We start from the raw sequence: 25101 nt of genomic DNA on the forward strand, positions 1-25101 counted from the left end.
CTAGTGTAATTGGTGGAACGAAGATGGTGTGTAGCGGATGGGGGTAGGATCTGTTTATGTGTCTGTATTTGCATTTGTATCTATGTCTGCATCTGATTTTATATATGAATTGCATATGTTTCTGCAAATGTTATTGTATTTGATGTTGTTCTGTTTGTTTGGGTTGAGTTACACACTAAGCTTGTAAGCTCGCCCAATTTTTCAACTTTTCAGGTAATTGGCAAAATTAGGAGTGGGCGGCGTTTGGAAACTCGGACTGGTTTTCTCGCATAAGATGATTTGATTTACTAATAATTGAACTTTTCTGGACTTTTGATTTCTGGATAAATTTTCAGATTTAATTTTGGTTTTTTTTTATTTAGTTAAAGTTTTCTACATGACTTCTGCCAATTAAAATTAATGTTTGATTTTAAAAGTTTAAACGAGCTAAGGATTTTCCACTGCAAATTTGAAAAGAGTTTTACGAAGGTTAATAACAAGAGTTTCAGAATATGCTCAGTCGGCAAAATTATACATTTTCACTTATCAAAGTCACGGTTTTCAACTTATCAACTCTAAAATTTCAGCTAAAAATTAAGTATCAAATTAAGTGTTTTTCTATAAAATAAATAAATTATGCTCGTGTGTTTTTCTGCATAACATGTAAGAGTATTGTCAAATATAATATTTTTAAGAGTATTGTCAAATATAATATTTTTTATTCACATGATTGGGGTGTTACAGAAGGTATAATAATCTCTTAATCAATTTATAAAATTTAAAAAAAAATCATTATCAATGTAACAAAAGGAAATTCAATTAATTCTTTCACCTTTTTTTTTCTTATGAAAAATTAGATGTTCATGATTTTTTTCTTATATAATTATTCATTGAACAATTGGATTTTTCAAAGCCATATTTTTTAACTCTAAATTTAATTTCCAATTTCAAGAACCAACTTTGAGGACTATTTTTGTGTACCTTGAAGGAAATATCATACGGTTATCTATAAGAGTAAATCTAAAGTATTTTTTTAAAGGTTTTCCCATTTTCTTTAGCCAAAATTTTGTCAATCAAAGGATTATAAAATATAATATTTAGAAGAAAACTAATGAAAAAAAGGGATTAAAGTTTCAAGATAATCTCATTGGCATCAGGAATTGGCTCAGAAAATGGCTCATTAGTTGAGGGAAGTTTTTTTTTTTCTTTTTTTGGATTTTACAAATTTATAGATGTGAAATGACTCTGTTTCAAAAGCTAAAAGCTTTGGTTAGGATGTTTAAGAATCAAATTAATAGAATTGGTAAATGTGAAGGGTTAAATTTATTAACTTATTTAGAATTAGGATCAAATTGATGAAATATGTAAGTATTGAAAACTAAATGTATTATTGTACCAGTGAGAAAAAGGTTTTCCATTATTAATTTAACGATGGGTGACCAAAACAGGAACAAATTCAAACATTTGTGTCTAAGGCTCCGTTTGTTTGCCAGTAAAATATTTTCTGGAAAATGATTTCTGGAAAATGATTTACTTTTCTAGTGTTTGGATGAATCTGTGTAAAATATTTTCTGTTGTTTGGCAAATTACCTGCTGGCAAATGATTTACTTTTCTAGTGTTTGGATGAATCTGTGTAAAATATTTTCTATTGATTTACCTGAAAATATTTTCCAGAAAAGCTATTTTTACATATATTAATAAATTTATATTTTAAATTATTTTTACATATATTATAATGATTTATTTAAATATATAATAATACTCATTTATTTAAATTGTTTTTACTAGAAGTATACATATACATATATCCCTGTCTTACATAATCCTAAATCAAGTTCAACAATTTCACATGCACAGAAGAAAAATGCTTTCTTCATTCAGCATGTTCTGATCATCATTTATTCAACACTTTGATATCATACCAACCAACTCCTCTATGTTCCGCAACTCCGATGGTTATATCCAAATTTCAGACTTGTGTATAACAATCAGAAGACTAAGTGAGGAAGATCAGAATGAATAGAATAATGAACAAGACTAGCAAAAATAATATCATCATAATCTGGCCCTTAGCACTTGCGTTCTTCATAACGATAGCCACTTTTTTCTGCAATGGACAAAAACATGAATTTTCAAAACAAAGTAATCATTCAAGACAAGCTATTATGTAATTAATGGGCAGCAAACTCAGCTCAAGTTAAAATGTAAGCACAAAAGGCCAAACAATTCACTCTCAGATTGCAGATAGGATTGTTTTGCATCTACGAAACTACCATTAAAGGGAATTACCTGAACAAAATCCAGTCGGTTTGTTGTACTATCCATTTCAGTACCCAAGTCATCTATTATTTTCTCCTGAAACACCAAAGTATTAGCATATGAAATCGTAGATATTGATCCTACACTGAAATTGATCAGAACATATTAAATAATTCATGCATGACTAAGTAAAGATTAAAAAGAGAAAGTACCATAGAGATTATACCGTTACACACTCACCTGTGCAAGAAGTTCTTCATGTATTGTAAGGCCAACACCTCCAATTCTCTCAACACTTGCACTAAGTTCATCCAACTCCTCATCCTGCTGCCTAGAACCACTAATTAATAAGCAACCGAAAACTATTAAAATTGGATAACGGAGTATGTTAGTGAAACAAACTCAAGGCAGTGTAGTCAAGGACACTCTATAAGAAGCATTTGTCTATCTAATTTTGATGCGATAAAGTCATCATTATCTTCTGCACTATACTGATATGATCTGTCCGATTGATGCGAAATTAGCAGTTTCATTAATTCACGGCGCATTGCACTTGCAGAATTACCATTTTCTTTTCGGGCTACTACAGATTTCTTCACATCTCCTACCTAATTCAACAAAACAATCCTTAAAAAAGGTCCATGACATTAAGACTAAGAATCACAATAAGTTACAATTATATTAACAGGACAATGCCTGCAATGCCCCAATAAACAAATAAATATTATTAATATATCTCCAGTCCTTAATTAAAAAATGTAGCAACTATAAAGACGATATACCTGAGTACGAGCAGTGATGGTCCATCTTCTCCGGCTTTCAAGTTCTCTATTATCAATGCCATACCAAGAAGGATCTATTGCTGCCACATCTATTGTTTTGTTCAACTCATCTACCTTCCTATCAAGAAATGTATCTTTTTCAGCAGTAGCAATTGGATTAAAATTGTTCAATTAACCCAACAAAGATGAAGTAAGACACAGCATCACAACATAGTCTTTTCCCCCATCTCAAGGATCCAGTTCAATTAAGGAGGAATACTTAATTTGAGTACCTGCCATTCGATGATCTCACAATTAGCAAGTAGCTCTTTCGTGAGATGTACTTGTTCTCCAGTGTCGGGGAGAATTCTTTCCCATTGATGAAAACTTGATTGCAACTTATCAATTTGTACCAACAAAAAAGAAACACCCAAAACATTATCTAACTGAAAATCCGAAACAAAGACGATCAAGCAATCTCTCTCTCTCTCTCTAACAGGGTTCAAAAAATAAATAAAAGCCTAACTTACAGATTCTTGAATCTCTTCTTTGACGATGTAAAATGGATCTCGAGCTTTAGACATCTTGGAAGTAACTATATATCACGTAAACATGCAAGGAACAATTATTTAGCAATAATTCAGATTAAACAAAAAGAAGCATAAAGTTGTAACATGGTTTCTCACCTCTGCCGCCAATCTGAAGAAAACCAAGTGGTGAAGATCAGTGGTTTTCCACAGTTCGGAAGGATCGAAAAAAAGGGGGGAGCTTTCAGTTCTCTGAAATGATGTGAAATCCCAAAAACAGAGTGCAATGGATTGATAATCATAGACATGTCGTGTTTTAGTTTAAACTTGAGGGCTGCTAGTAGCGTTAGCGTCCTAAGAGCCCTCTGGTTGCATTGAAAAATAATGAGCTTTTTCCCCGGTGGTTCAGAAGATGCCACATCTGCCTCAAGACCCACAGCTTATTCAACAGCTTACACCCCTGTGATTTGTTGTTTCCAAGGTTTTCGATTGGTCTTATTTCTACCCGAGTTTCAAGCCATCATCTCAGTCAGTGGCCTAAGATAAGCCAACTTTGAAAATGGCTTCTTCAACATTGAAAATGGCTTCTTCAACATTGAAAATGGCTTCGGTTCTCCTTTACCAAATTGATTTGCAACCCAAGGGGAAGGGGAAAGGGGAGAAGAAGAGTCAATTTCTGGAAAATGTCTTACCGATTTCAAGATGGTAAGACATTTTCCTTTTAAGGCTCCGTTTGTTTTCCAGTAAAATGGTTTCTGAAAAATGATTTCTGGAAAATAATTTACTTTTCTGGAAATGATTTACTTTTCTGGTGTTTGGATGAATCTGTGTAAAATATTTTTTGTTGTTTGGCAGATTTCCTGAAAATATTTTCTGGAAAAGCTATTTTTACATATATTAATAAATTTTTATGCCATATACATAAGTAGTCTGGATTACATTTGTTGGTTTTTTAGCAGAAAACTAAAGGAGAAAAAGAAAAACGAATGCAAAGTAGTTAGAATAAGAAGAAAACTGAATTTGATCTCCAAAAATCAGATCTTTTTCATTGACTTGAGAAGCATTTATGTTACAATGAAATATGGCAGTTCTCTAATGTATAACTGCTCCCACTAATACATTACTAAAGCTTAGCTAGAATTGCACACAAAATGTGGCTGACATACCAGCTATAACATTAAACATAAATTACAAAGGAACTAAATCAAGTTACAAATGAACAAAATAAACAAAATGCTCCTTCTTCTCTGGTTCAGCTTGGATGCTGGTCTGCCTGTTGGTTTGCTGTTGGTTTCCTGTTGCATTGCAGGCCAAAGTTCAACAACATACTGTACCTTGCTTACTAACAAAGTAGTGCATATTCCTTTTAGTGCATTAAGGGGAATTATGATTATGGTAGGTTAGACATCAAAAGAACCTATATATTCTTAAAAAGTAAAGATATGAAAAAGCAGAGTGTTGAAATGACTATTCAATGACATTGAAAATAATATCTAGGTGTCCAAAATTCAGATTCAAGGGCATAAGCAAAGCAAATAACAAAGACAATGTCACCACAAAAACCGTAAACTAAATGAAATATCGTGCAAGGCGATCCAGAGATAAAAAATAAAATCTTTATTTGAAGTTCAAGGTCTTCGAAATGAATATACCCAAGCAAGAAACAAGGTATCTTCCAAAGCAATACAGTGCAAATGATTCATAGCAATCACGTAGTATCGAACAATCAACACTAATTGATGGATGCACCAATGATACAAACTGTTAAAATATTTAACGTTTATAGGCAAGAAGCTAATCAACACAAAATATATACCGTACCTTGGTCTCGATGGTAAACACCCCTGTTATGGAAGTAATCCACAGCATTAATAAGATGCTGAAAATACTTTCTAGCTTCATCTTCCTTCAACCTCCCTTTGCTTGCCTGGCAGAGGAACTGAGCCTGATGAAAAGAAAAATACTGTTGTAACTTAAAAGTGATCGTTTCCATCAGCCCACGCACATAACCCTTGCAATATTTAACATAAAATTTCCAAACTATATTTTCTCAAATCAAAGAATGATGTTATATCAACTTTGAATTATATGCCAACTGTCCGGAGCAAATGTGGCAAATATATCAATTTTGCAGGACAGTAACCCCCTGCTGCTTTATCATTAACAAGATTCTATGGCCTTGATGAAAAGAAAAATAAAGCAAAAACTCATCAATGCTATGAAAGATGAGAAACAATAAGAACAAAGGACTCGTATCTTAAATTTCTCATTTGCTGGCAGCCTTTACTGCTTTCTTTGCAGCAGCATCCAAATCTTCTGCTGTAATTAGTGTCATTCCACTTTCCTACAGGACCATTGACAATCGCCAAGTAAACCAAAAAAGACATCAAGACTTGTCAAGATATTATAAAATTACATCCATCGCATTTCCACTTTATTACCTTCAAAATTCGCTTTCCTTGGTCAACATTGGTACGTTCAAGACGGACTACCACAGGAACTTTTACGGCCACCTGTAACACAAGATCAAACATAAGTCAATGCCTTTAACATCCTTATGGAAGCAATAAAAAACAAATTGTCTACATTCTTTTATATCCATATCCATCTATCTATCTACCTATATATATATATATATTCTAAAAAGGCACTCCTACTTTGGGCTTCATAAACTTCTAACAAACAGTTTGGTTTCCCTGCATCAATGTTAAAATGATGATTCACCCACATACAGTAAGATAAAATGCTAGTGTGACACACAAGACTTGGTCACCAATGTAAACAGAGAAGTCACTCCAAAGAACTGTCACCTGTTTGGCAGCATTGACGATCCCACTTGCAATCACATCACATTTCATTATTCCTCCAAATATATTCACCAAAATGGCTTTCACTTTATCATCAGAAGTCAAAATCTTAAATGCCTCAACCACCTGTTCCACATAATCTAAGAATTAACGAGCAAATACATTCAACAGAGATTATTACATCAACTTTGCTATTAGATACCAAATTTTTCATAAAGCAAATAACAGTATATCATGACCAGTGATGCTAGAAATGCATGAACCACAGCAGAAACAATACATAAAATCATGTATAGAAGTGTGTGCTCACATGTTCTTTAAATGCATAGCCTCAAAACTATAAGAAACAGTAAATAAAAGCAAATGCACCAGTGCCAGAAAGTAAACACATTTAAACAACAAAATTGCCACAGAAAGGCAATATGAGAGTATTAAAGGCAAAGAACATCCTTACCTGGCCTTCAGAGGAAGAACGAAATTAAATCACAAAATTTCTAGTAAACAAGCCAGTCAACAAAGGAGAGAATATGAAGAACGAAAGAAGGAAAAGGAATGAAGAACGAAAGAAGGAGAAGGAGCCTTACCTGGATGGAGGAAGAACTGGAAAAGGTCCTTGACCAAACTTTCTCGTCGTCATTCTTCGAAATAGCGCAGCTCTTGAAGAATTAGGGTGGGGGTAGGGTACCTGGCAATGGCACTGATTTGCAACCCAAGGAGAAGGGGAAGGGGAGGGGAAGGGGGAAGGGAGAAGAAGGCCTTATTTTTCCGGAAAATGTCTTACCTAATTCAAAAGGGTAAGACATTTTCCCCAAATTGAAGGTCAATTTACCCGTGTCTTGGAAATCATTTTCCAAATGGAAAATATTTTCTGGCTTCCAAACACTGTAAAACCAAGAAAATATTTTCCTAGTAAACAAACGCACTCTAAAAAAGCTCTCATTTTCCCGTGTTTTGTAGAACATTTTATCCTGGAAAATGATTTTCAAGCAACCAAACATCAGAAAAGCTTGAAAAGCTTTTACGGAAAAGCTTTTTACATGTTACCAAACGGATCTAAATTGAAAAAATTTAAAGTAGGGTGACTAAAACAGGAATACAGGCATAGTTAGGTAATTATTTGTATAGTTTACGCTTCATTTTATTAATATTGTTTGTTTTTTAACACAATTAATCTAAGTTGTTCATGTAATAGATACAAATATTTTTATAATTTGATCAACGTGTTTTAAATATTTTACATCAAATTTGAATTAACATTTCACACCTAAATTAATAGCTAAACTAAGGAAGGACATTGATACATACAAATACTTAGAAGATTCAATTAAAATATTTTAAAGTGAAAAGGTCAATTTAGAATTTAAACAATAAATTAAGGACGTTTGGTGTTATTGACCCAAATATAACCATTAAATTATGCATATATCTATACCTTACATTAAAAGCAATCCCCCATAAACGCTAAGAAGGTTGAATTTGAGTTTTTTTTTATGCGAACCTATAAATAAGAAAGTAATGTACTTCAACACTCAAACTCATATCTTCCAACATTGACAATAATACTCTTATCAATCGAGTCAAAATACAATTGGCGATTCCATTCTTCATTCCACACAGTTGGTAGACTTTGGTTAGGCTCAGTTTGGAAATTTGAAACGTGGCAATTAGCATGTTCACCATATGCAAGTGGGGGAATTGCATGAAAATTATTCTACTGAATGCTATAGTAAACTACTCTTCACTGCAGAATTGAATCTCGATAGTTTGTTTTTGCAGAATTATATGCTGTTGTCTAATTCAATTCAACTTTGCCTGCTCCATTTATATCTGTTTATTGCCAATTGTATTGTTTCATGCATTTTTTTTCATTTAAATACATTATAACAACATTATAATGAAAACAAACGCCAGTTTTGTATACCACATGACTACATAAATAAATAATTTAAGCATGACGATAACAAGAACACCATATATACTTGCATATAAATTCTATAAGATGAAATCCTTGATTCTACCCCATTCAACCTCACCAACCTTGGCATTGGCCTCATACTCTGCCCATTCCTTTCCCAATGCTTCCATCTCCATTTTCATTTCCTTGCAAGTTGCAACTTCTGTATATCCCCTTTCGTTCATCCAATATATTCTCCCTTTCCTTTTGTGCTTCTTCAACTTCCTCATGGGGGGCAGCATGTGTGTGCTCTACCTGTTTCACCTCTCATTTGATCTCTTTATATCTGATTAGGGTACACTCCAAATTACGAGCAATAGTCCGCTTGATAGATTCCTTCACTTCTTGTCCCGCACTGCTTTCGCTGCTGGGCCAGCTAGTTCTTTCAATCTTTCCTCCGTGCTCAACAACTCTTTTTTTTGCTCAATTGAAAGGGTGTTGGAGGAACAATCAAAACTAGCTAGGATCATGAGTGCCTGTATAAGCGGAGAAAACTTCCCTGAATCTTAAGATTAACAAGGTCATATACAAGGCTTCAAGGCTTCGTGTCTTCCTTTGCTTCTTTGGAATAAACAATTTTAGAGCTTGGAAGCTTAAGCTAATGAAGAATGTATTCATGTTAATCACAAGATGTAGTACAGTAGTTACTCACCTGATTCCTTAATTATAAGGTCGAAGATTTGATCCAATCCATATAAATGAAGTACATTTCATGATTAATTGTTTATTTTTTTGAAAAACACTCATAACAAAGGAATTAACCACTTTATTAAACACTTTAGTTTCAAAAACAAAAAAAAATGTGTTCATGTCTTCCTCAATAGGCTCTTTCAAGTTCAGTGGCCTAAAATAGTGGAAAAGAAAAGCAATAATAGAGAGACATATATGCATTAATATTAACAAGGCATAAAGATTGTTTTCGCTTTCAATTTTATGAATATATATATATTAACTCTCCATTCAATTTTTCAACACTTTTAGCCTTACAATTTGTATTGTTTGTTAAATCACTCAAAATTGAATGGAAAAGTTAATATTTGTTAATTTTACTAGCATGACACACAAATGGATGCCACGTAATCAACTAATTAATTTTTTAAAAAATTTTAAACAAATATAAGAATTATTTTAAAATTTTAAAATTAGTAAAAAAAGTGTAACATTTATAAAAAATAAATATTTTTAATTTTTAAAAAATTAATTAATTGCTAACATGATATATACCTAGATTGTTATAGATGGAAAAGTTTGACAAACAATATTAGTGCACGACCTAAACAAATTCACACTTTTGTCTAAGACTTCTTCCAAAGAATTAATTGATTCTTTTCAAGTTCTTCCATGATTAAAGGTGGGTTTAGATGGACGGTAGTTTACTTGCGTCTAGTGTAAAAACAGCAATGATAGTGAGATTAGATACTATAACAATACCTTAATATGAGATAAAAAGTAAGCTAAATGCATCCCATCTCACTATACATCCAAATTCACCCTAAATCTCTTTTGGAAATTCGTTGTAAATTTCTTCTGGCTCTATAAAAAAATTTTACTTTATATTTTTCTTTAATTTCAATTTTTTTTCAATTTTTATTTTTGGAAAAAAAAACCTAATCATTGATTCAATTATATGTTTCTGTTTATATTTTGGGATGATATTGGTGGGATTATCTAATTAAATTTAGAAGAAGAAAAAGAAAAACAAGTTTTTATGTAAAATTAGAAGATAGAAAAGGAAAAAGGAAAATAATAAATTTAAAAGAAATAGAACGAAAGAAAAATGAAATAAAAAAAAGGGAGAGAAAAGATAATAATAATAATAATAATAAGCTTTGTTTGTAAATTAAATTTAAAAGAAAAAAGTTTTGGACTAATTGCTAGGTACTTTTACCACATGTTAGTTCTTGATTAGACCACGTGTTAGACTAGGTTAGTATTTAACTCCATTAGAGGCCAGTACTATATTGATAAACGGAATTAAAGCTCAGGCACTACGTCGAATAAATTAAAAATAAAGATATCATAGTGACAATTTTATTAAAATATAGGTTATTTATTATTTTTATTTTTTTAAAATTTCATCTGAAAAGGGATCTTTTTTATATAACATTATTATAATATTATCAAATCTTATCAAGAGATCCACATCTCCCTACAACCTTACTTATGACAACCTAAGCAAAATTGTTATCATGACCATGGGTTTAGAGATAAAATAAAAATAATAATAAGGAAAATTGGAGAGGGGCTTCCTCTCCAGTCTTTCCCCTCTTCTCGCTTTATTTGATCTCTGCCATTGGCTTTTCGTCTTATCTTAAACGCGATGAATTGACCAACATTACTATAACATCCGCGAAGTTAGAAAAAATTTTATAGGATTGAAATTAAATTATCTATATTTTTATAATTTTTAAAGGATTATATAAAATATTTATTATTTTTAAAAGAGATTAAAGTATAATTTTACCTCTACTAATTTAATTTTTTTTAAAATTAAAGGGCCAAAATGATAAATTTTTTATTTTAAGGGGGTTGAAGCCCTTACCAACTCCTAAATCCGTCTTGTTTGATCATTGCATGAATTATTATTATTGAGAGATAATAATTATAAGCTTACTAGGTGCATTTATCATCCTTTTTATGCATCTTTTGTTTTATATCTGAAAAGTTTAATTAATCAATATGGGTTATTAAATTAAATTAATTTATTTATCATGAGTTGCTAATTTTAAATAATCTAAGTTTATGATGTTCCAAATTCATAGAAGAACATTTAATTAGGGAATTGATATTTTTAATTTCACTCATTGAAGATTATTTTCATTTAATAAAATATGATTAATAGATTTCTTCAAGTGAAATCTAATAATTTAATTGAAATAATATTTTCATTAAGATAATTTTCATTTAATAAATATTAATTAATAGGCTTGTTTATACGAAGTAGCTATATTTTACTTAAAAATTTAGATCATATGTTGTTATAAAGAACAAATTTAATAAAACAATCAAGCTTCGTGTAATGTTTTTATAGTGGGTTAAAATAAAATATAAAAATAAACTTTTTTAGAATCTTGATTATTATAACTAAATGTTGTTATAACGGACTGTTATTGTATAGAATATTAGATTGTATATTATTTTTCCTTTTTATATTTATATAATTTATAGGACAAATTACACTAGTAATTACCTAACTATTAACATATTTCTATTCTGATCACTCAACTCTAAAATTATTCAATTTAGCCATTAACATTATCAACATTTAATATTTTAGTTATTCCTCCATTAAATTATTAACAAGAGCAAAATTGTTTTATTTACTTTGACAAAGACTAAATAATTTTTAGCTCTTGGATATTTTGGGTTCTAACAGACAACATTGTACCCTTGTAAGTATGATTAGTTAATAATTTAAGAGAATTAAGTATAATTTAGAAAAAAAATTAAACACGATATTAGACAAAAGCAAAACAATTAGACAAATTAAGATGCATATCTACCTCTAAACACCAATCCTATAAAATTCCTTCAACAGTTTTTAAATCTTTTCGTTAATGGAAGAGATGAAATCTTTGATTATTCCCCATTCAGCCTCAACTCTCTTCTCTTCTTCCTCACCAACCCTGGCAGTGGCCTCATATACTGCCCATTCCTTTCCCAATGCATCCAATATACGAAATTAATTATTTATTTGTAGCAGTAGAGATTTGGAGAGCCAACTGAAGGCTACTGCTGGTCGGCAAGCACACAGTAGCCAATTGAAAAGCAAAAACGCAGCAGCTTGTGCCAAGAATTTTGGTTGGTGCAACAATGGCCTTAATCGGTTCAATTTAGTCCAGCTAGGGAAGCAAGTCTTGAAGCAGCAATCACCCACTACTTTTGGATTTTGGAGCAATTAGCAGCATGTAGAATGGGGGAACAATGAGATGGTAATGCGGCATTAAATTAAGCCAAATAGCAGCAGATTTTTGGACATTTTCAGTAACTGATTTGTACAACAAAGTGCAGGAATTTTGGAACCAATAGCAGCTTGATTTACAAGTGAGGAAATTTTGGTAAATGGCAGCAAAATAGCAATACCTTGGAGGTGAAGCAAACTAATTGAAGGAGAAATTAAGAGAAAAAAAGAAACTTGATCACATAACTTTAATATACTACCTTAGCATGAAACAAAAGTAAAGTAAGCACAGAATCAAGGCCACTAGAGGGTTGCGGCAGACCAACAAACATAATATTTTACCATAACATGAAACAAAAGGATTAAGCACTTAAAAATATACTTAACAGCATAAGTTACTTTCTATGCAAACCATAAATATTATCCTAAAGCTACTTATCTAAGCACAAAAGTTAAAAAATATCATTGCTTGCCACTCTATTCGTCTTCGGACTTGTAATATATCAGCGCCAACTTCGCTTGCACAGCCACAAATTCAGTTCGCTCCGCAAACAGCTCCAACTGCGCCATTTGCAATTTCCTCCATTTTGCCTCCACAGCAGCCTTCTTTTCACCATCAACCATATCCAACCCGACCTTTACAACTCCCACGTCCACGTCAGAGACAAAATTTCATATCAAGCAAACTACTGGAACTCTTAGACACCACCTTATCGACCTCTATTGGCACCGCATTGTCTCTTTTCTTATCAGATGAAGAAGGCAACCCAGCTTTCAATGCAGCCACTGCCTTCTTATTCCCCTTGGCTTTCCCATTTGACTTGGCAGTTGAAGACTCAAGTTTTCCACTAACCCCCTCTTTGCCCCATATCGTTTTCGACAACTCAAAAGCTTTCTGTTCATGGGCTTTAGAGAAAGTTCGATTCTCACCCTTCTTAGAGAAAGTTAGCAACCGGTGCAGCGGTGTCGGATTCGGATCCGGAATCAGAACTGGATTCATCAGATTCATCGTTAGCGGTTTCAAGCTTTCTGGGTGGTGGGGTCTTGTGGGTTTTGGGGTCTTCCTCATCTTCTTCCTCAGAAGAAGTCACCTCTTCATCTTCTTCTTCAGAGGAAAGAACGGCTGGTGGGACTTCAACAGGGGTAGAACGCTTTGGTGCCATTGAGAAAGAGAGAGAGAGAGCCGAGAGGGGGGATGCTACTTGTTTGTTTGTTTGTTTTATAGGGAAAGAGGCAGTGGGGGATAAAAGTTTTTGTATTCAAAAGGTTGCATCAGTCAAATGGGCTGTAAAGTTGACAGAAACGAAGAGTTTTTATTCACTAATGGAAATCTAATTCAAGGTTAACATCTCCACAACAATACTAACTTCTATGGATGCTTTCATACTTGATTTCTGTCGATTTTGTCAAAGAAATACTATTTATAAATTTACTGTACCAAGTAAACACCAATCCATTGTCGTCCAGTGGTTAGGATATCTGGCTTTCACCCAGGAGACCCGGGTTCAATTCCCGGCAATGGAAAGTATTTTTAATTTTTATCGCTCTCCTTTTCTCTTACTGACACGTGGCACACACCCACCAGCTTTTATTCATTTTATAAATCAGTTAATTTTGAAGTTTAATGTTTTTAATATACTTAAATTTGAGATTTAATTTTTATACTTCTATTTCAATTTTAATCTTAATATATTTAAATTTGACATTTAATTTTTATACTTTAATCTTTTAACACCATTTGGTCTTTATATTTTTATAATTATTTTAAATAATTTATATCGTTAAATTTTTAATTAAATGTGGTTACATATAATTTAAAAACTATAAGGTAGAGAGATTAAATTCTTCAAAATAAATATTATTAAAGAACTAAATTATAAATATAGGAAGTCTATATTTAAAACAACATTTTAAATTCTTTTCCAAACAGAAAACAGATTTTTTTAAAGTGTAGTTTATATGTCTGAATTTGGAATTAAGTGTAAACTAAAGACTTGAATTTTAGGTTAAACTTAAATCATGCTTCGAACATTTCATTGATAAAGATTATTTTTATATAAATTTAATTCTACATTATTTTTTTAAAATATTAATATACAAAGTTATGTTTTTTTTTAATTAGTAATTTTTAAACATGTATATAAATCCAATATATGAACACAACTTTTCTATGTAAACCTTTGTTATTCGTATATTTTTTTCTTTTGTTAGGGCTAAGATAGCGAAATAGTTTGATATATTATTACAAGCTAATTCTATCTAATATCATTTGATATGAAACTTTGGCTTTTTTACTTTAATAATATAAAAATAAACAAAAAAATATCAAAATGGTATCCCACCCACAATATTTACCAAAATGATATGTTTTGGGTCATTTAATTAATGGCATAGTAGGCTCGGATATATTAATTATGGTACTTTATGTACATAAATTAACTTAGGGCACATTCCTTCATTTTGCAATAATTATAATTATAATTATAATTATAAATGTGAAACATGTGTTGAGGAAAATTAATAAAGGTCAAAAATCAGTTGATCTAATACATAGCAATGCTTGTAAAGCTTGGTTAAATGAGAGGAAGGAATAAAAATGTTTATTACCTTCATTACCACGAGCTATAACAAAGAGAATTTATTCTCTATAAGCAAGAAGTTGAAAACCAACTTAATAAAAAATTAAGTAATCATGATGGTGGATATATTGAATCATTTCAATAACACCACCATACTTTCCTAAAATAGAGTAACCGATAAGAAAATCAGATTCTAAAAGAAAAGATGAACGCATGGCTAAAAAGCTCTGGGTTGTCACATAATATGTGGGGGGAACGTTTCTATGAGTAAATTACCTTTTAAATAAGGTACCCCACAAGAAAAAGGACAAGACACCACATGAGTTATGGAAAGGTAGAAAACCATCCTACAACCACTTGAAAGTGTGGGGGGTGTCTTGCTAGCGTAACATATAATGGTAAGTTGAGACATATGCAACATCAACATAATACCGTTAAACAAATTATCTCAAATGGAGTTATCTATATTGATTTTGAAAAATGAAAAGATAACATTGCAGATCTGCTAACTAATAGTTTAAAACAAGATCATGTTGTTAAAACATCGAAAGGAATGTGACTAAAGCCCATGAAAATAAAAAGCGCTATGTGTAGGAAAACCCTACCTAGTTGACTGAAGATCCCAAGATCTAGGTTCAAAGGGACAACCTAATTGTATAGACCTTGTAAGGTCACTGTGGGGGTACTTATCCCAAGTTCATTTCTATGATGTAAATAGTGACTAAAAACGGGATAGGTTAAGTAATGCTTTTAATAACCATTGTGTGTCTTGGTGAGCCGAACAACATAAGTCACCTATGTGAAACAGAAGTGGGGCCGCTTCAAGGAGGCTATTGGGGCATAGTTCTCTCAAACTTTTGCAAGACTAGGAGATGTTCACGGCTATATGAACATGCCCATGAGAACTAAAACCTTGCCAGGAAGGTAGTTGTGTGAGGTATATCATCGTTTACACAAAAGGCAGAACAATTCAAGGACATCACGTCTACTGGTCAGCTAGTAAAGTAAATATACTATCACAAGGGAAGGTTCAAGGGTGGATACCTACCTATCCTATGCAATTATGGATCGTAGATTCTATCACCACATCGAGTCAATATTTTTCGATAAAACTATCAATTTTCATTCATGTGGGGGATTGTTGGAAAAAATGCATTTTATGGAATCTTTGAGGCATATTCTCAATATGTAAAGGTGGAGAGTTGAATCATAATTTTATGCTTTTATATTCTAATCCATGAGACCTTTACAACGGCATATCATATGCTTAAAATGGTTGAGTGGTAAATGAGAAATTGATGCTCAAAGTAAGTTACTTGGAAATATTGTTGAGGAAAAATAAAAGGCTTAGGTCCCATATTGGTTAAATACAAAGTGTGAGATGTGTTTATATATGTGAACTCTCTTGAAGGGTAATTGAATGACTAAGCTTATAACCTTGTCTCATGTGCAGGGGGTGCAAGTCCAAACTTAACGGGGTTGGGGCACACCCACACGACGTGGGTGACACGAAATGTCTAGATCGGTTGGACATTTATTTTAGCCCAACATGAATTTTTTATTTAATGGCAAATTTTGGGGATATTTTTTTCAAAAATTCCAACACTCTCCATGACTATAAAAGGCCATGATTCTGAAGGGTTTTTGTACACTTTCGTACTATCTAAGAATTTCTCTTGCCAAAACTCTGTTGTTCTAAAAAAATCTCTTATTTCCATCCTTCGTGTTTTATAAATATTCTGGTGATAGAAAAAAGACATTGTTCATTCGATTGATCGTGGTAAAGGTGTTACTACTTTGATCACTGCTACTGTTGTATCCTAGGAGACTTTCGACCAACGCTACTCCAAGTATCGTAGGACCATCCGAATCTGTCTTAAGGAAACTGTGTTTCACGGGCCTCAACATTTCGTAAAATCTCAGTTCTCATTTATTTCAATTATTTATTATGGTTTTATTTGATTTTCATATTTGATAAATTAACTATAAATATTTTTGTTCATATTTTATTTTATATGTGTTTATTTATAATTAATTTATTTTGTTCGCTAACGTGTTTTGTCCAACAGTTGAGGGTGTTGTAGAGGTGACACTGCTTTATACGGTCAGTAATATGGGATACGAGTATGTTATTTTGGGGATTTGGTGGTGCATTCCTAACAGGCGGCACCAGATTGATTAAGCCCATCAACGTTGCATTTTAGGGTTTCACGGGCTTAGGCATTGACTAAAGGATTCACTAGGAAATGGGATTTAGGGGTTTATAAACTATTTAGGGTGTTAGAAAAAAATTGTGCTGATTCAAAAAAAAAAGAAGATAAGAGAATATAGAAGAGGGCTTAGATTAGTAGAGAAATAGAAAAGAAAGAATAGAGTTTTTTTTAAAAAAAAAAGAGAAAGAAACAACATCAACTTAGTAGTAAATAAGAAAAAAGAAGAAGAGGTTTTAGGGTTTAAAAGGAAAATGACGGTTTGAAAGGGAAAAAAAAAGATAAAGAAGTGTTTTGGGTTTAGTTTGGGGTTTCCAAATTCTTTTAGTTTTAAAGGTAATATTTTTTAATTATTTTATTTTTTAGTGTAGTGTTTATTATTATTTTTTAATTTTTTTAAGGAGGGGAGGAAGCAACACCTAAATTGTTATTTAAAAGTAAATTTATTTTTGTAGTTATTTGTTCATATTTTTTGTAATTAATTCTTTTTAGTATTGAATATTTGTTTGATCTTGTAGTTTTATTTATTTTTTTAAATAGGCTAATGATTTATTTTTAAAATACAAGGTTGGTATCGCCTCTACACCACCTTCAACCACCCACAACATACCATTTTGGTAAATAATGTGGGTGGGACACCATTTTGATATTCTTTGTTTATTTTTGTATTATTAAAGTAAAAAAGCCTGAAACTTTGAACAAAAACTAATAAACCTATCATTTTTCACAATAGTGAAATTCATTTTAAACAACAACCTATATTAATTATTTGTACGAATTTTTTTTTTGTAGAAAAGAAACAACAACTTTTGCAATTACAATCACTGGTTTCATTACAATACCAAGGCTTTATTACGATCCTTTAACAAAATGTCTTTCACTATATTTGGAAGAGCAACAAATAATTGTAAACTAGCAAGACAAATGACTATTTTGGCCAAACAATCCGCAGCTTCATTCTGAGATCTCGGCACATGTCATAATCGGATTTTCCATTCTTGGGGCATCATTTCATAATCGTAATTCCGCCATTTTACTACTAGTAGCACTACCAGCCAAAAGAGATTCAACCAACAACGTATTGTCACATTCATGTTCTATTTGTCTAAAACCCTTATCCCAAGCTATGTGTAGTCCTTATAAAATAGATCTACCTCCAATTTTAAAAATCGATTCCTTACCCAATAACATAATATAGCCACATCACCACATTGCATTCAAGTCCCTCAACACACCTCCAATTGATGCATTTGCATTATTAGAAGACACAGCCCCATCCGTATTTACTTTAATCCATCCATCATTTGGTGGTGCCTAATGATAGTTAGTGACCATTGGATTTGGCTGGAATAGATTAGAACTGGAAGTTGCATAACTCTTTGCCCATATGAGACCTGTATCCACAAGATTTTGAACGCAATTATGTCCATTAGAAAAGATAAAATGATTCATATTCTTCTATAACAACCAATATATTATAGAGAAAATAGTCTGTCATTCAAAATCCTAACTCCCACTATGCCCCTTATCCTGAATATTCCAAACTAACCAATCCTTCAGTTGTAATGAAAAGGAAACAATGTGAGCGTGAATCGACACAACTAACATCCAAACCACCCTTGAAAATGAGCAATCTCGCATAGCATGAATCCCAGATTCGCATAAAGTAGCACATTTGGGATAATTCCCACCATTTGATATATGCTTCATCAATCGTTCCCCATTCGTTAACAATATATTTTGCCAAAAGAATACCCAAACCCTTTAAGGTGTCTTAGTTTTCCATATCAATTTCCACATAAGGGAAGCCTTATGACTCACTACATAGAATTCTTATATGTCTCAGAATTAGAGAAGTTCTCTTTCGACATCCATTTCCATGCTAGCTGATCCAGGCTTGCATCAGGAGTGGGTGGTAACACTGTTGTTATTTGGTTAACTACGTTGTCAGGAATCAAACTTCTCAATCGGGGCTAATCATAATCTCCAATAGAATAAAAGAAATCACAAATATGAAGCATGTCATCTGGCTAACCAATCCCTCTAAAGAAAGCTCTGAGCGGACCAATCTGTCGAAGTCATACATCATTCCAAAAATTAGAGAGTCGACCATCACCAATAGACCAAAAAATGTTGTCAATTACCTCCAGCCAAACTGCATTCAACGATCGCCAAACAAAAAAATAGTTACTCCTCGCAATTAAGGTTGGAACTAGCCCTTGAACACTATACTTATTTCTTAACACTTGAACCTACAGTGCATCTGTCTTCGTAAGTAATTGAAAACCTAATTTCAATAGAAAAACTTTGTTTTGATCCACCAAATTTCGTATTCCAAGCCCTCCAAATGCAAGAGGTTTGCAGTAGTCTTGCTAAGAAACAAACGCCGATCTCCTAGCTTCAGAGCTAATACTCCAAACAAAGTTATGTGCTAATCTCTCATTCTCCTTACAAATCGAAATTGGTATACGTATCGTACTCATGAAGTAGTTGAAAATTGCTAGTAGAATAGATTTGGCTAATGTTATTCTTTCTGCCAGTGACAATTTTTTTGCTTTTCAACCATTGATTCTGTTCCTTACCTTATCAACCACAAACTTGATTGTATTCATTACAATATTTTTCTAAAGTAGTGGTATTCCAAGATAACTTCCCAGATCATCAACTCATACAAACCCTATCTCATTGTAAATTGTTGCTACTAAAGTATCTGAAGTGTTATAAGAAAAAAAAACTTTTGATTTGCTTCTATTTACATTTTGACTAAAAAAGTAACAAAAATCATTCAAGATTCCATTAATCAAAGTAATCTGCCTCCTATCCACCTCACAAAACAACATGAGATCATCGACAAAAAATAGATGTGACAAATCAGGACCACTCATTGATAATCTTAATAGGGACCAAGATTTTTGTTCCATTGCATTATCAATACAATGGTCTAGTCGTTCCATATAAAGAACAAAAAGATATGGAGATAAAGGATCTCATTGTTGAATGCCGCACGTCGATCTAAACGCATTCGTCACTATACCATTCCAAAGAACCTATAAAGATGATTATGACATAAAATTTAAAATAACAATAATTAACAACTGTGGTTCGAGAATAGTATCCTTCAAAAAATCCCATCTAATTCTATCGTAATAGGAAATTTTGGTGAAAGGAAAAAAAATCATGAAAAAGAAAAGAGAAGAAATGAGAAACATAGAAAAGAAAGAGAGAAAGAAGGAAAATAACAGGGGAAAGAAACGTAAGAAAGAAATTTGAGAGTTTCAATTGTCAAATAGGATGACACGTGGCAGCGCACGATTAGTTAGCACTGCCACATCAGCAAAAAAGTAACGGCGTTAGTTATAGATACCAAACTAGTGGACGAAAAAAAGTTCGGATATTAATCAAGGACAAAAAAACCATAAGTACCAATCTGGGATAAGTGAAAAAATTCAGGTACCAATCTTATATTTAACCCAAAATAAAAACATTTACTGTACAAATTACGATGTTTACCTCATCACTAACGGGAATATGTATGGATCGACAGAAGTGAAAGATAAAAATTTTAGCTTAAATATATTTTATATATTAAAATCACATACAAATATAATTGTCACAATTTTTTAAAATAAATTTTAGCATAAATATTACATTTTTTAAAAGTTAATGGAAGAAACTCTCTCTCCGGTTGACTTTGTGATTGGAACGAACTCTGCGGGTTTAAATAGTGGTGTGGGTAGGGCAACAAAGAAGGTTAGATGATGTACGGATGTGTAGCACCCCAAACCCGGCCCAGACGTTATGGCCGGATCTGACATGCCACATCGAAGCGTTCGAAACATTTTATATTGTTGATCCAGAAAAACCTACTTAGTGTTTTAAAAGATAATTTCATTATAGGTTAAAGTGAATGGAAGCTGTGATCCAGGTAGGAAATCGGAAAAGAGGAGGTAAGTCTATCGGACTACTTAAGTACCAAGCACCTTTCGGATCCAATCCTAAACATGCACACCGCCATTGCCACACTTTAACGTCATGTATATTTTTAGGAAACCAATTTGATTAAGTCATTTTTAGGAAAAGTGATTAATTTTGGAAAATACTTTCATTGCGGAAGCTTTGCTTGTTGTCGTGTTATTTTGAAATCAATTGTTTTTTTTTTTTTGAAAACGCACCCTAAAGTTATCCAATTTCAACAGTTAAAATAAGTAATATCTATCTTAGTAATACATATTAAAACCATCAAAAATAATTAAGCGGCCTTATTACATTTAAAAAACCAAAACTTCAATGTAAATAATAGGATGTCCAGTTCACCAGAAGAAAACCAAACTTTCAGAACGGGTGGCCACTTCGAATTCCCTCACAGTTCCAAGCCCACTATGGTTGGGGATTTCCTGCGTGGATGAAAATAAAAGGGGTGAGTTTGGGGAAACTCAGTGTGTAAGGAAAACCCATTCAAAGTCCAAGTCAGCTCAAGCCTATTGGGCCTAAGCCCATTCAGGTAACAGTGGTACTGGACCAGAGCCTTTTTCAGATTACAATAAACTGGGCCTTAGCCCCTTATTCAGATAACAGTATGGCCCATAGGCTCATTTCAAAATACATGCAACATCAATAACATATGCAAGCCCATTTGGGGAGACTACTCAACCCACCAACCACTACACTCCACCCGTACCAGCCCTACACTCCATGTGGGGAATAGCTCAACCCACCCAGCCCAACACTCCACAGTTGCAGCCTTGCTGCTCAGTTAACAGTAAATTGAGGCAAAGCCTCCAGTACGTGGACAAGCCACTTTCAGTACTTCCTCCGTCAATATCCCAATCCCATGCATCATATAATAACAACATGGCATGCAGTAAATAACAACAGTCAAACATGCATTTAGGTCAATTTAAACCTAAGGGTATTTCGGTAATTTATCTACTAGGGGTAAAACTGTAAATTTTCCACTTTTAAAGGTATTTCAGTAATTTATCTATTTTAGGCTTTTTCATGCATATTTCTACTTTTCACGTACTAACAGAATCACGTACCGAGGGTTCTTACCGAATTGGGCCCGTTGGCCCATCATTCCAATTTTGGCCCATTAAGCCCAAAAATATCGAGGGCACAGAAATCATGCACTTTGCAGTCCAAATTTTGCAGCTTACTAAAAACATTAATCGATTTACCTCACGAGCATTCGCACACTCGCAAATCTACAAAATACCAATTTTTGGCATTTCGACTTTTCGACTTTTGCCGATCCAGACTAAGAAAGAGGGTGTTAGTTACACACCTGTTTGCGACGATATGCTGACGAGATCCACACACGAACCGCCTACAATTGGATTACTAACACGTTAATCTAACTATTCAAATACAAACTACGTATTAACCCCTTACAATATTCGACCAACCACACCTACAGATCATAGTAAGTTTATAAGAAATCAATAAGCAACTCAATAACAAATTTTTGTCAATGTTTACCACATAATCATAATTTCACTGCAAGCTATCTTCCTAAGCAACAGGCACTAAATCATTTATAACTGGAGCTACGAAACTCCAAATCAAGTGCTGTTAATTTTCCCTAAAAATAGACTCATATATCTTCTATCCATAAATTTTTCAGAATTTTTGGTTCGACCAATCAATACCAGATTTTTCTCAAAGTTTCATATGTTTCACTGTTTGACTAATCTAATCACTCTTCATTACGAATCAAATTTCTCATTGTACAGAATTCAAAATATGTTCTCATTTATTTCATTTGAAACTAGACTCAACAAGCTTTAATTACATAATTTATTCAGCTTCTAATTCATCTCCCACAATTTATGGTGATAATTCAAAGTCACGTTACTGCTGCTGTCCCAAGCAGATTTATTACCAAATTCACTCTTTCACACATAACTTGCATGCATGTTATTTAAACATGTATATCACCAATCAATCATCACATATCTATGATTTTACTTAATTATAATCTCCATTTCATCATTTTAAAGCACAACATGTTAGCCGATTTTTCCCTTTAGCATCTAAGGCACATGCATGTTCATTTGTTTGGCTCAACTTCACCTATCTTTCATTTTTCATCAAAAGAACATAAAATAACAACTATTTCCTTCATTTTAATTCATGACCAAATGCTCATAACACAAACAAAAACCAAAATATGCTTCAAGAGTTAAGGTAGAATCAAGAAGAACTCATGAACATCAAGATAGAAGCAAAATATTCTCTTCTCGTTGTTTGGAGAGTTGGATGTTACATGCAAATTTTAAAGGGTTGTTTTCTCAGAATTAGAGGAATGATGTTTCCATAATAGACAATTTAAATTAGTTTCAAGTAAATGTTCAATACTAGAATAAGCCAGTTTACGGTAATATCTTTCAAAAAAAGCGCCAGTTAATTTCAAAACTTAAATGGGTGCAGCATATTTTAGAATTAAGATACTCTCAGTACCTTTGTAATAGAGAGTTGGAAACGAGATAAGAAGTGGAGGAAATTTTGCATTATGAGGTATTATTATGGTTCCAAAAATCAAAATCTAATTGGATTGTGAAGGGAGAGAAGAATACCAAAATTTTTTCATAGTCATACATTAGCTAGGGACATAATAACAGAATTATGGGTCTCAAAATTGATGGTGATGAGTGGCGTTTTCAGTCGACGGAGCTTAAGAAACATGTTGTAGAGTTTTTCAAAAATCCTTATTTTATAGATTACATTGTCCATAGTGGTCTTTTGTGTAGAGGGCATTTCCCGGTATTATTGCAAATAGATAAAAAGAACCTTAGTATAGTGGTCTCGAATATAGAGATTCGTAAGGCAGTGTTTGATATGACGCCACTTAAAGTACCTGAAATTGATGGATTTTATACAAAATTCTTCTAATCACAATAGGCTATTGTAGGGCCGATAGCGTATAGAATGGTTTAGCGGGTTATAGAGGGGCATCTTTTGGATCAAAGATTGAATAAAGCATTACTTGTTCTTATTCTAAAAGTTCAAGGATCTGAGAGGGTTTCGCAGTTTAGACCTATTAGTCTATGTACAGTTTACAAAATTATCACGAAAGCTATTGTTAATAGATTAAGACTGTTAATGATGAAACTGGTTAGTCAAAATCAAGCCAGCTTTGTGATGGGAGGAAATATTTCGGACAATATTATTGTCACTCAGGAAGTTGTTCATTCTATGAAAAACTTTAAAGGAAAGAAGTTTGAGATGATCTTCAAAATCGATTTAGAAAAGGCTTATGACAAATTAAGGTGGGATTTCCTAAAAGAAATGTTGTCTACTGTTAGTTTTTCGACTACTCTAATTTCTGTTATCCTTAATTGTGTGTCATCATCATATTTTTAAGTTCTTTGGAATGAAATGATGGCTGAGGCTTTCAAACCCTTCTCGTGGTATCCGACAAGCAAATCCCCTATCGCCTTATTTATTTGTTCTGTGTATAAAGTTGATGAGGCATCTAATCAATAAAGAGGTTAATAAAAAAAGATGGGTTCCGTTGAGCTTGTCTAAGAAGGGGTAGAATCTTTCTTATTTGTTTTTTGCAGACGACTTCTTGTTATACTACGAGGCTAATTTGGGAAAAGCTGATATTGTTACTGATATTCTAAATAAATTTTGCTACTACTCGGGACAGAAGGTGAAAAAAGCTAAATTCTAAATCTTTTTTCACCTAATGTTCTAGATGAATTATCTTCGGCTATTTGTAGGAAAATGGAGTTTGTGTGCACTGATGATATAAGGAAGTACCTTGGCATGCCGATTTTACATGGAAGAGTTGGTATTCAGTCATTTGAGTTTGTTGTGAAGAAGGTCTGTGACAATTTGAATGACTGGGTTGCAAAGAGGCTTTTGTTGGCCGGTCGGGTTACGCTAGCAAAAGTAGTACTCCTGTCTATTTTAAACTATTTCATGGCAACGGCCCAGTTGTCGGTTTTAACCTGTAGAGAAATTGAAATATTGGCTCAGAATTTCATTTGAGGATCTACAGTTGAGATGAGAAAACCGACACTAATTTGTTGGGATGTTTGTTGTACTCCTATGGTTGTGGGTAGGCTTGGTATACGTAGCTTAATGGACCAAAATAAATTTTTTTTATTGAAATTAGG

General features: G+C 32.8%; 1 protein-coding gene, 1 long non-coding RNA gene, 1 other non-coding gene and 1 pseudogene across 4 annotated transcripts; 1 reads left to right on the plus strand and 3 right to left on the minus strand.

Moving 5' to 3' along the window:
• Positions 1–1760: 1760 nt before the first annotated feature.
• Positions 1761–4260, minus strand: LOC107896269 (syntaxin-61). The gene is made up of 8 exons (XM_041078028.1): positions 3687–4260; positions 3531–3595; positions 3294–3407; positions 3022–3135; positions 2666–2847; positions 2480–2570; positions 2270–2335; positions 1761–2087 (listed from the first exon to the last, which is right to left on the minus strand). The coding sequence occupies exons 2-8, from the start codon at positions 3582–3584 to the stop codon at positions 1977–1979; spliced, it is 732 nt and encodes a 243-aa protein (XP_040933962.1). The 5' UTR covers positions 3585–3595; positions 3687–4260; the 3' UTR covers positions 1761–1976.
• Positions 4261–4546: 286 nt separating this feature from the next.
• LOC107896270 (uncharacterized) lies at positions 4547–7362 on the minus strand. 2 transcript variants are annotated; one of them, XR_001683666.2, is made up of 5 exons: positions 6919–7362; positions 6338–6460; positions 5969–6040; positions 5349–5871; positions 4547–4822 (listed from the first exon to the last, which is right to left on the minus strand). It is a non-coding gene; the product is annotated as an uncharacterized lncRNA (long non-coding RNA). The 2 variants fall into 2 exon arrangements; XR_001683665.2 differs by lacking the exon at positions 6919–7362 and adding an exon at positions 6789–6846.
• Positions 7363–12404: 5042 nt separating this feature from the next.
• Positions 12405–13454, minus strand: LOC107895918 (probable transcription factor At1g61730; annotated as a pseudogene).
• Positions 13455–13641: 187 nt separating this feature from the next.
• On the plus strand, positions 13642–13713 carry TRNAE-UUC (transfer RNA glutamic acid (anticodon UUC)). The gene has a single exon. It is a non-coding gene; the product is annotated as a tRNA-Glu (tRNA).
• Positions 13714–25101: the final 11388 nt, after the last annotated feature.

This window comes from Gossypium hirsutum, chromosome A10 (genome assembly GCF_007990345.1).
Source record: "Gossypium hirsutum isolate 1008001.06 chromosome A10, Gossypium_hirsutum_v2.1, whole genome shotgun sequence".
Classification (NCBI taxonomy): Eukaryota; Viridiplantae; Streptophyta; class Magnoliopsida; order Malvales; family Malvaceae; genus Gossypium; species Gossypium hirsutum.

Excerpts from the sequence above, each read along its gene's own strand:
- LOC107896269 (XM_041078028.1), bottom strand. The coding sequence starts at position 3,584 with ATGTCTAAAGCTCGAGATCCATTTTACATCGTCAAAGAAGAGATTCAA. Across the intron at positions 3,136-3,293 it reads GTGAGATCATCGAATGGCAG|GTAGATGAGTTGAACAAAAC; the intron begins GTACTCAAATTA and ends CTTGATAGGAAG. Across the intron at positions 2,848-3,021 it reads CCATCACTGCTCGTACTCAG|GTAGGAGATGTGAAGAAATC; the intron begins GTATATCGTCTT and ends TTGTTGAATTAG.